Source organism: Ranitomeya imitator, chromosome 5 (assembly GCF_032444005.1).
Source record: "Ranitomeya imitator isolate aRanImi1 chromosome 5, aRanImi1.pri, whole genome shotgun sequence".
Taxonomy (NCBI): domain Eukaryota; kingdom Metazoa; phylum Chordata; class Amphibia; order Anura; family Dendrobatidae; genus Ranitomeya; species Ranitomeya imitator.
The window spans coordinates 634,894,655-634,907,082 of NC_091286.1; the positions used below are offsets into that span (position 1 = coordinate 634,894,655).

At 42.3% G+C, this 12,428-nt stretch overlaps 1 protein-coding gene across 1 annotated transcript in view; it reads right to left on the reverse strand.

Annotated features, from left to right (window-relative positions):
- The window catches only part of NBAS (NBAS subunit of NRZ tethering complex), an 854,371-nt gene that overhangs the window by 822,950 nt on the left and 18,993 nt on the right, over positions 1-12,428 (reverse strand). The window contains exons 4-8 of the mRNA XM_069728113.1: positions 10,337-10,417; positions 9,203-9,250; positions 6,078-6,121; positions 4,281-4,414; positions 2,058-2,191 (exon numbers count right to left, since the gene is read on the reverse strand). Coding sequence (XP_069584214.1) covers positions 2,058-2,191; positions 4,281-4,414; positions 6,078-6,121; positions 9,203-9,250; positions 10,337-10,417 — 441 coding nt within the window. The remainder of the gene's footprint in view (positions 1-2,057; positions 2,192-4,280; positions 4,415-6,077; positions 6,122-9,202; positions 9,251-10,336; positions 10,418-12,428) is intronic.

Sequence of the window (12,428 nt, forward strand, 5' to 3'; positions counted from 1 at the left end):
AATTTGGTGTGATGACATCAACTGTGGGAGCAATAATAAGAAAAGACCACTGATTATCTCTCTCGATCTGGGGCTCCACGCAAGATCTCACCCCGTGGGGTCAAAAATATCACAAGAACGGTGAGCAAATATCCCAGAACTACACGGGGGGACAAAGTGAATGACCTGCATAGAACTGGGACCACCATAACAAAGGCTACCATCAGTAACACACTACGCCGCCAGGGACTCAGATCCAGCAGTGCCAGACGTGTCCCCCTGCTTAAGCCAGTACATGTCTGGGCCAGTCTGAAGAGCATTTGGATTATCCAGAAGAGTCTTAGAATGACATATGGTCTGATGAAACCAAAGTAAAACTGTTTGGTAGAAACAAAACTCGTCATTTTTGGAGGAGACGGAATGCTGAGTTGCATCCAAAGAAAATCATACCTACTGTGAAGCATGGGGGTGCCAATATCATGCTTTGGGTGTGTTTCTCTGCAAAGGGACCAGGATGACTGGTCCGTGTACACGAAAAAATGAATGGGGCCTATGTATTATAAGATTTTGAGTGCAAACCTCCTTCCATTAGCAAGGGCGTTGAAGATTAAACATGGATGGGTCTTTCAACATGATAATGATCCCAAGCACACCGCCAGGGCAAAAAAGGAGTGGCTTCCTAAGAATCATATGAAGGTCCTCGAGTGGGTTAGCCAGTCTCCAGATCTCAACCTCCTAGAAAACCTTTGGGAGTTGAATGTCCGTGTTGCCCAGCGACAGGCCCAAAACATTACTGCTCTAGACGAGATCTGCATGGAGGAATGGGCCAACATACCACCAACAGTGTGTGACAACCTTGCAAAGACTTACAGAAAATATTTCACTTCTGTCAATGTTAACAAAGGATATATAACAAAATATTGAGATGAACTTTTGTTAATGACCAAATACTTATTTTCCAACATATTTTGCAAAATAAATCTTGCCAAATCAGACAAGGTAATTTTCTGGATTTCTTTAATCATTTTGACTCTCATAGTTGTGGTCTACCTATGATGTCAATTACAGGCTTATCTTTTTAAGTGAGAGAACTTGCACAATTTGTGGCTGGCTAAACACTTTTCTTCCCCACTGTAGGAAAGCGTTTTCAAGATGTCCTTTCCTAAGTTTGAAATGGGGGTGGATCAACCATGCTTTGGGGTTGTGTTGCAGCCCATGGCACAGGGAACATTTCATGGGTAGATGGAGGAATGGATTCAATGAAGAAATCCAAAAAATCACATTAATACACAACACAGCACTGAACCAGACCACAATCAGAGGACAATAAAACATTCACACTCATTATCTATGAACTGTTCCAATATTCATGGTTTATCACTGTCCCATAGTGATAGTTCTGCTTCAGGTCACCTGTCTTATCTATTGCATTATTTCTGGGCTGTATTGTGTATAAATATGTGATTCTTCAGAATTTGTATTAGTCTGTGCCTGATGAAGAGACCCGAGTAGTCTCGAAGGCTTGCAATTTGTTATCTTTTCAGTTAGCCATTAAAACGTATCAACCACTGAGGACTCTCAAAGCTAAATATTTTACAAGCTGTGATACATTCAAAAGGGGGCGCTGCTAGGTGCTAGCCATGCAGGGTGCCCAAACTTTTGCATCGACCCATTTAACTTTTTACAATTTTTAAAATGTTTAAGATGACAATATATATATTTTCTGCGGCCTAAAAAAAAAAAAAAAAAAAGGAAATGTGTCATCTTTAACTTTAGGCCTTTTAGAAATCATTTCATCTTCAACTTACTTACCTGTTCACAATAACAGAAGTTTTGACCAAACTTTTACATGCCACTGTAGAGGTTACCAATTTAAGAAAATTCATTTTTTTTTGCCCGGAATACCCCTTTAAAACAAACTTCCGGGACTTCCGGGATGATCTGAATAGTAGGATGTCAGCCATGCCCAAAATAGAAGTTTATACAGTCGAAAGGCAAATATATATCATATCTCAGCTGACACTAAAAGTAAATATATTGGGCAAATACAAATGGGACAAACAATGATAGAAGCCTACCTGACTAGAAAGCTCTTCAGCTGCCCCCGGTAATTGATGACCAGCAGTTCGGCTGACCATTGTGTGCTAGCTTTATACTCCAGGAAGATCAGGCCGGCGATAGCGTAACTCAGGTCCCCGGGGAAGCTGGCCTGCTGTAGAAGAAAAGAACCTGAGTCAGGCAGATTTATTTCCAGATCAATTCCCATTAGCCGTATGTATTTAAAGCCAGACAAATCCAAAAATCTATTTTCCACTTCGCAAAGCTAAGAAGTTGCTGAGCTAGAACATGAAACGGTTTCCCGGCGAAACATCAGATATTGAGATGACGTCGACTTTTCCAAAAAGAACCTCAAATAACTTGCTTTAACCATAGAACCCCTTTATCACCCCTCATCTGCTGGTTACCTTATTGATCAATGGGGGTCCGACCGCAGAACTCACATCGATCGGCAGAATGGGGAACTTTGACCCCTGTTAGAATGAAGCGGCAGTGCAAATGCTTGAACAGCGCTCCTTTCATTTCCTACAGGGCTATGGAGCGCTGTGTTCAGTTCTTTTTTTTTTTCAGCAGACCCATAGAGAATAAATGGAGCGGCAGTGGGGCGTCTGACCTGGAACATCATTTTGTAAAGGGTATGAAATTGCCTCAATCTGCCAGTCGGTGTGGATCCCAGAGGAGAGACACCCAGCTATCAAGTTATCACTTACACATATCTTGTTTTAACTGGGCAACCCCTTTAAATAGGAAATTGTCCCAAATTGACCCACACGCTTTGACGCTTCTCAGTAATTTCTACTACTAGAACTCTCAGACCCAACACAGTAACCATAGAGCCACTGAAATCAACACAATTTGGCTTAAAGGGAATGGACCATGAGAATACGACCAATTTTTTTCTTTTTTAAACAAGGGAATATTTTTACTGGTATATGTAAGTGCCCTAATTTAGAGAGATTTGATTGATTATTTTGAAAGTTATTCTTGTATCAGTTTATTGATATCCGGCACCATTAATAACTGGGACTCACAAGCACCCCAGATGAAGCCATTGGTGAAACACGTGTCGAGTGTACAATGGTGGATGAACCTCTAAGTTACTTTGTAATTTTACATCCATCTATATGTTGGCTTACTGTGACTGTCATTGGCTTCCGTACCTTTTACTTTTTCAATCAGGCAGGTTTTCAAGTTACAATCTACTACTGTATAGCAACCAAAAAGAGCAACTGAAATCAACACAAATTTTTACTTAAAAAGAATTGTGTGATCAGGATATGACCAATTTATTTATTTTATTTTTTTTTAAACAGTGGAATAGTTTAACAAGCATATGTAAGTGAACTCATTTAGAAAGATTTTGTTTGCCATTATGACAGATTTTGTCACTGGATTGGTACACACAACCACCCCAGATGAAGCCATTGGCGAAACGCACATCAGGTGTATAAACCCAGATAAACTAATTGGTATTTTTTACTTCTATCTATGTGCTGCTTACTTTCTCATCGACTACTCTGCTTTTTTTTCCCCCTATCATATCACCATCTACTCTCATGAACACCCTAATGGTTACTGCAGTTGCACTTTACGGTTAGACCAAATTCACACCTCTGTTTTGAGGACTGAGCACAGGCTGTGCGGCACAGACTGGCTGCGGGTCTCTTGACGTGAACTAACAGCCTCATAGTCAATATGAAGCTATGGACATTGGGTCAGGAGACCCGCGGCCGGCCCGCATATCACGGTTCATACTCCGATTGTGAACCACGGATGTGGTTCGGTATGATGCATGTCTTTTATACGGGCCTCTGCCTCCTATATACTATATTTGACACCCAATTATTAAGTAATGTCGCCATATCTGGTCGTTCTGTCAAAACACATTAATGCAAACGTCCATCCAAAGGCGAGGTTTACATAAATCGTCAGCATTTCTACAAATAGACCCTCTAGATGTTAAAAGCCGCATCCTCCAAAGACTCGTCTCTTTTACTTCAAACAAAAGAAAAGAAAAAAAATCCATCTAAAAAGTTTTTATTTGAAAGGAAGGAGCCCGGCTTTCATCTTTTGTTTTCTGTCTCCCATAAATGAAGCCTCGCCACGTCTCGTACTCGGGCGGTGATCAGACACCGAGGATCCGCCGTTTGTGCAGTTCTATCCCTTGATCATGAATTCCTTTTTTGGATGTTTACCCCCATGCCAATATGTGTTGTGCTAAAAAGCAATTACGATTCATATACCGGAGGGATGACGAAAAGTTCGCTGCCCATGAGATCGAACAGCCGAACAGTCCCGGTGCTCTCGGCATAAGCCACCAAGGTGCAGTCATGACTCCAGGCCACGCGCCTCCACTGGGGGTTCGGGTCTTTAGGAACTACAAACAAAACAGAACTTTTAGTAAACATTTACCACCTATCTACCAAGCTGTGCCATGTGGATTTTTCATATTTTATTATTGAACAACTCCAGTGCCGTCGGTCAGTCCAGAAAGTTAATAAACCTGAATATTTAAGAAAGTGCAAGTGAGGTTTTGTCTTTTTCAGGAGAATATCTCTAAGTGCAGAATTATTATGCAACAAAATAATTTTTTTAAAAAATGTAAATTTTACATCTTGATTGTTTATTTTCATCTTTTACAGTGAGAATAAACCAAACCGCTCAACGTGTACAAAAATATATATCCATAAAAAACCAATATAGTAATCTAGCCGCCCCTTCTTCTCAAGGACAGCCATGAGCTCCATCCATGGAGTCTGTCAGTTTCTTCTTGTGTTGATGATCAACTTTTTGGGCAGCACCAAGCCCAACCACAGCCCCTCAGACAGTGATCAGAGAGGGGACTGTCCTCCTTCACTGTGAACCTCCCGTATAAGAAGCGCCCACAGGTTCTCAGTAGGGTTTAGGTCCGGAGAGGAATGGTCGGGTCTTTATTCCTTCATCTGGCCTTTACTGACTAAACAACTGTCACAATGAGTGGTCACAACCATAGCCATTTACGCTACTGTAATGCACTGCATAAGAGGTAAGTAACAGTTAATCAGGAGAACTATACTACATTTCTAATTGGAGATATTAGCTAATATTATTATTACTACACCTGCTACATATTGGGATAGGATCCTGGAGATATGAATACCGCTTTAAGGATTATTCCAGCACTGCTCACTTCCACATTGGGGACATCACGACTACAGAAGCCTGTGGGGTTGGGTCCTTGATCAGCAGGAATTGTGCACCCTGTCCTGCTCACAAGACATCACTAGGATAGTGCCCGCCGATCTGGCCAACGTCACCGCTCAGCCCCTCACTGCGGAAGTGAACAGCACTGACAAACTTTAAGAGGAAAGGTAAGAAAGGACTCATCTGTAAGATAGGAAGGGAAATCTAAGGGACAAAACGGTTTTTCATAAGTCATTGGAATGGGAGAAAAATGAATGGCAGGACCCTGGCCCAGAGGCCACGTTGGCGATCCCTGGCCGCCAGACCAAGATCTTGTGAGCCTTCTCGTGCCTGCCAGCATCCCCAGCCCGCACAATGTCATGTATCACAGCCCTGGACCACACGTGGCCGCTGGACCAGGTTCCTGTGATTCTTCCTGCTCAACTCCAGCCATCAGCCACTGCCATCGCAGATCTTCTACTGGAGTAGGAAAGACTTCATTGCCTTCTCTTGGGTTAAGACCAATCCGACACGGTCAAGACCTCCGCCTGTTCTGCAATTCCTATTTACGGATCGGCAACTTTCTGATCTCCAGCAGATGTGAACCTACAACCCCTTACATGCTCTACAGTCAGAGGACATACTGTGGTGAATGCTGGGAGATGTAGTGCAGAATAATTGCCGCATTACATTAAGAAGGACCAGTCCCAGGAAAACCTATGTGCAGCGCCACGCCTAAACCTGGCTGCCAGGAGGCGGTGCACTAAGCAGAACACCATCGCTGTTGCTTGGTCTGTTCCTTTAAATTGGATGATTTTCTTTTGCTGCCGAGTAGAAATGATGGAGCGCAGCGTGCCCATACTGTATAAATCACTCACCCTGACATTTTCCTATGACCGAGCCAAAGTCATCTTTTGCAGACCTGAAACAGAACACAAAAGGGAAATTAAATCTTGATAACTATAAAAAAAGGTGATGGATTTTTGCAAAACACCGAAGATGTGCGGCCATCAGTGCTGGGAGGACGACGATGAATTAAATCTGGGAGTTTTCATAAGAAATAATTGGGGGGGGGAGTGGGGGTGATAACATTCTTGTCCAGAACCATTTCTTAGATGTCCAGTCTTCATACACATCAATCTCTCGCCCCATCTCTGACCAGAGGGAACCTGCTATGGAGGAGATGTCCAATAACTGACAAGGCCTAAAATGCCTTGTAGATCGGTGGGAGTAAGTCTCGACACACCCAACCAACCAATCAAAACACTGCGGTCTGCTCTAACATGGTCCTGCACACTTTTTCATTTCGGTACTTCTGCTTGCCCTCCCCTTCTTCCAACACCCATACCTCACCCCCTCCCCTTGAAAATACATTTTTTTCCCTGTGAGAGACCAGTAGCAGTTTAGTTTTGTTTGTTTTTTAAGATTTAGTGTTTTGTTCACATATGAACCTCAATATAGCAATTGCTCCAACCCTTTATACCTGGCTGCTCCCCTTACTCAGCACTCCCTGAGGAAGCATTGCGAAACGTACGTTGGAAGGCAATATGGGTCTCTACACCTTTATTACTCTTGGCCTATGTGCACACGTTGCAGATTGGGGTGCAGAATTTTCTGCACAAAAACAGCATCTCCTGGCACAAACTGCAGGTGCGGATTTGAAGCATTTTTTCATGCGGATTTTGTGCATTTTTTACCCCTGCAGATTTCTATAATGGAAGGGTTCAGAAACGCTGCAGTTACACACAAAAGTAGTGACATGATACTTTTCATCCACAGCAGTTTTTATGCGGATTTTTCCGCACCATTAGCACAGCATTTTTTTTTTCTATTGATTTACATTGTACTGTAAATCACTTTGCGGAACTGCAGCGCTTCTGCGTGGAAAAAAACACTGCAGATCTGCACTAAATCCGCATCGTCTGCACACAGCCTTACACTGATATGACTCTTGATCCATTATCTTTACATATTTTTTAGGTTATTTATTTTTGGTATTCTATCATTTATTACCGTATATACTCGGGTATAAGCCGAGATTTTCAGCCCAAATTTTTGGGCTGAAAGTCCCCTCTCGGCTTATACTGGAGTCATGATCGGTGGGGAAGGGGGGGGGGGGGGGTCGGCGGGTGAGGGGGAGAGAGAACTGTCATATACTCACCTAGTCCCGGTGCTCCTGCCGCTGTCCCTGCCTGTCCCATGGTCTCTGGGTGCCGCAGCTCTTCCTCTGTTCAGCGGTCACGTGGGACCGCTCATGAAAGTAATGAATATGGACTCCACTCCCATAGGGGTGGAGCCGCATATTCATTCCTGTAATGAGCGGTCCCACGTGACCGCTTACTACAGGAAGAAGCTGCGGGCGTCGGAGACCATCTGTCCGGGAGAAGCTGTCAGGGACCATGCCAGAACAGGTGAGTATTTCATAGTCACCTGTCCGCATTCCACCCGCCGGGCGCCGCTCAGTCTTCCCGTCGTCTTGCTGTGACTGTTCAGGTCAGAGGGCGCAATGACAGATTAGTGTGCGCGCCGCCCTCCGCCTGAACAGTCAGTGCAGAAAGACGGGACGCTGAGGAGCAGCGGGCAGCAAGCAAGGAGAGGTGAGTATGTCTTTTTTTATTGCAGCAGCAGCATTACATGTGGCACCGCTATATATGGATCATCTTATGGGGCAATAATGAAGTGTATGGAGCATTCTATATGGCACAGCTTTATATGGAGCATCTATGGGGCAATAATGAATTGTATGGAGCATTCTATATGGGGCACAGCTATATATGGAGCATCTTATGGGGCAATGAAATGTATGGAGCATTCTATATGGCACAGTTTTAAATGGAGCATTTTATGGGGCCATAATGAACTGTATGCAGCATTACAAGGGGCATATTTTTCTATGGAGCATCTTATGGGCACATCAACTTTATGGAGCATTACATGGGCCCATCAACTGTATGGAGCATTATATGGGCCCATCATGAACTTTATGGAGCATTATATTTTTGAAATTTAGCAGTTGCTGCTGCATTTTCTACCCTAGGCTTATACTCGAGTCATTAAGTTTTTCCAGTTTTTTTGTGGCAAAATTAGGGGGGTCGGCTTATACTTTGGTCGGCTTATACTTGAGTATATACGGTAATTAAAATCTACATTTATTGCATAATTAAGAGCTGTATTATTTATTGTGCACTGGCACTTTGCTTTATGTACACAGTTTTACATGGTGTATATGGTTTCATCTCGTATTATTTTGCACTTTTTGTCACTGTTCTATGTAGAGATTTTAGCACTCTGGATCAGAAGGATTATAGGACTTTATTAATCAATCATTGTCTTTTTTCCCCCAGAGTCACTCCTTATCCATCTACATAATAACTTGTGCTCCGTGTTCCTCCACCTTCATTTATTGGTCTTGTCATATGTGGGGTTAATCTAAGTGCCTTTTGCACTTTGTATACAATAAAGATTATTTTAATAATTCACATTGGTCCTGTGCTGGATTTTTATAGACGTAGGTATGATATCAAACCTTTTTGTTTTTTTATGAGATCCATCATTTTTCCTTCATCAATGAAGGTGTGTTGCTGCTTTTGTACGTGGCGAGCTTGACTTTTGATTGATACTGTTCTTGGGGGTTTATATTACACTGTGTACATTTTGATCACTTTTTATTGCTTTTTTTTTTTTTTTTTTTAAGGGGAATGCAACTTTCAAAATATAAATAAATAAAATAATAAAAAATAAATATTTTTTTCCCTGCTCCACCGTTCACCTTATGAACATGGCATAACCAAATTTGTAACTTATTTTTTTCATATTTTGACATTTACATTTGATGAAAACGGGGGGGGGGGGGGGAAATTAAAAAGTGTTAATTTTTAAAAATATACGGTATTAATATTTTTTTATTTTTAATTAGGCTTCATTGGTTATTGAACCTTCGGTCGCTCTTTCTCCTATATAATAAACTACAATACTATAGTCACAATATGTAATCCCGACTCACCTGATCTCAATGCACTGGTCCTGAACGGCGGCCAATAACTTTCCGTTACTAGGAAAAAAAACAGCAAGAATAAAGGCGCTGAAACGATGATTGAGCTACTAAGTTCTGCCGTCTCACGATAATTTCTGTCTCCGACATCACTGCTGAATCATCACCCATCTCATCACCCATTAGACACAGCAGCGGTCAGGCTGCGATCTGTAGACTGATGCTGCAGCAATACCCTAATAGCGCCACCACAGGGGAAATAAAGTATTACACTCTTCTCATGTAAATCAATCGGCTATCCATTTAATGCATGGATTTTTAGGGTTCTCCATCGCTAGAGGCTTTCTTCATACTTACTACTGTGTCTAAGAGCTAAGGTTCCTAAGTATTCCTAAAATGTAAAAACTTTGATCCAATTTTTTTTTTTTTTTTTTTTAAAGGGGGTTGTCCAGTTTTCTGATACAAGTCTCTGCTCACTCCAGGTGACTGCAGACTTCTGGGTCCTTACAGCTCACACTGTCAGGATTCTGTGGTGTTGCGGGCGGTCATGTCACCACAAGTACACGATTTTGCGTACATGTAGTCACGTGCCGACTAGACGTGCGGAGTCTAATACAAGTGAAGCGAGCGGAAAAGCAAGTCTAGTCTGAATGTGACCAGAAGTAGGCAAATCACAAACTTGGGGGTCACATGACCGACAGTTCTCACCAGCAATGCTGGAGAATCCTGACAGCATGCAGTGCACACTCTAAGGATTCAGAAGTCATAAAGCGATTGCAAAAGACAGAACATCTTTAAGTAAACCCTTGTCCCCCAACTGTTCAAGTAACAGGGCTTTGTAGAGCCTCGTATAGATGGAGCGGAGGTCGGGTGTGCTCACCGGCACTGAGTTCGCTCTCTAGAGGACGGCAGGACAGCGCTGCACTCGCTGTCTCAGATATATCCATGGGCAAATTAAAAGATAAGACCAGATTTGTACATCTGTGTTCTGCAGGCCAAGTACGGACCCCAAAGCACATACCAGCAGTGGGTTCCCCGACACAAAATCAAAAACCCCATAGGCAATAATGAAGCCGCAGAGTTTGGGTACGGCCAGTCCGTGCATCGAGGTGCAAGTATGGAGTGTGAACCCGGCTCAGTCCTTACCTCGTCAGCACTAGATGCCAGTTGATTTGCTTGTTGATCAGACGGATGAGGCCAGGTGGAAGGCAAAATTTAGCTGGACTGCTAATGGGGAGGGGGAAAGAAAACACATTATATTAGCTTGATAAATTTATAAAATAGTCCAAACGTCAATACATACTTCAATTTAAAAAAAGAAATTAAGATCAGATTGTGTGTATTTCGACCCAATACCATCTGATGACTACAGGATCTACATGATAACAATAGGATCGGTTAACTTCAATGGAATCCATAGACATCCATGAGAAGCTCAGAAAGGAGTCATGCAGCCCATTTTACTGCACGCTTAAAGGACATCTTCCCCACATATTAGCAGGTTTTATCTTGAGTAAACGAACACTGGAAGAGGAAATGAATCTGCTTCATAGGCCACATTCACACTATCAGTATTTGGTCAGTATTTTACGTCAGTATTTGTAAGCCAAAGTCAGGAGAGGAACAGTAATAGAAACATGTCACCATTTCTGTATTTATCACCCACTTCAGGTTTTGCCTTACAAATACTGATGTAAAATACTGAAACATGTGAACGTGGCCTTACCATGCAGATGCCAGATGAGTTATGAAGCCAGCAGTAACCACAGTAAGCTCCGATCGCTGCCGCCTAACTCATTTAAATACCGCTACCAATCACCAACAGTGGCATTTAAATGACCCGATTGCGTAGTGCAATCATATCTGCATCCACAAACCTCTGCGATAAGGTTTTAGGGAGTCAATGGAGTGCCACTGTAATAAGGGACCCTCGCTGCCACCGTTTTGATACGTCTGTGAATCGGATTCAAAGGAGATCAGTAATTTTTACCATATTTTAGAGCACAACACAAGCAATTGAAGTCCTTAGGAATGATTAAAAAGGAAAAAAAAGGCTATGTGCGCACATTGAGTATTTGCTTGCAGAAATTTCTGCAAGGTTTCTGCATCTCTTGGCAGGAAAAAACACCCGTTTTTGCTCAGCAATGAATGCTTTTTTGAGCTAAATTAAGATATTTTTAAAAAAAAGGATGTGATGTAATTTCTTTGTTCAACACCACCTTTTTCATGCTGATGAAGTGGCATCAGGGTAATGGGATTAAGGCTTGGTGTCAGCAGCTGTCATTGAAAACATGTCATCCCAACACCCTCATTACTAAGCCAATAAGTAAACACAAACACACACAGTCACCAGCCTATGTAGGAGCATTAACAGAACGAAGGTACATAGGCTGTAACCAAACAGCAACTGTTAATCTTTAAGAAAAAAAAAAGAAAAAAATTGCCTGGGCTCCCGCGTAATTTTAATAACCAGCAGAGGGGAAGCCGATGGCTGAGGGCAGTTAATATTCTGGCAAGGAGCCAATAGCCATAAAGGTTCTCAGGCTATTAATATCAGCTCACAGCTGTTTGCTTAGCCTGTACTAGCTAGTTTACAGGGTGACCCAAGAAAAAAGAAATTGACATAGGGTCCCCCTATAAAATCTAAACAGCAAAGGCTAGGCAAACAACTGCAGGCTGATATTAATAGCCTAGGAAGGGCCCATGGATACTGGCCCCTCCCAGACTAAAAACATCAGCTCTCAGCCACCCCATTAAAGGCTCATGTATAAGATGCCCAAATCTGGCGCTTAGCCTTACTCTTCCCACTTGTCCTGTGGTGGTTGCAAGTGGCATTCAAGTCACCTTTGTATTGTCAGGTGACATCAGGCCCACAGGTTAGTAATGGAAAGGCGTCTATAAGACGCCTATCCATTAGTAACCCCATGGTGATTTTGTGTATGTATATACATATACACACACACACACAGTACAGACCAAAAGTTTGGACACACCTCATATAAAGATTTTTCTGTATTTTCACGACTATGAAAATTGTACATTCACACTGAAAGCATCAAAACCTTGAATTAACACATGTGGAATTATATACTTATCAAAAAAGTGTGAAACAACTGAAAATATGTCTTATATTCTAGGTTCTTCAAAGTAGCCATCTTTTGCTTTGATGACTGCTTTGTACACTCTTGGCATTCTCTTGATGAGCTTGAAGAGGTAGTCACCGGGAATGGTCTTCCAA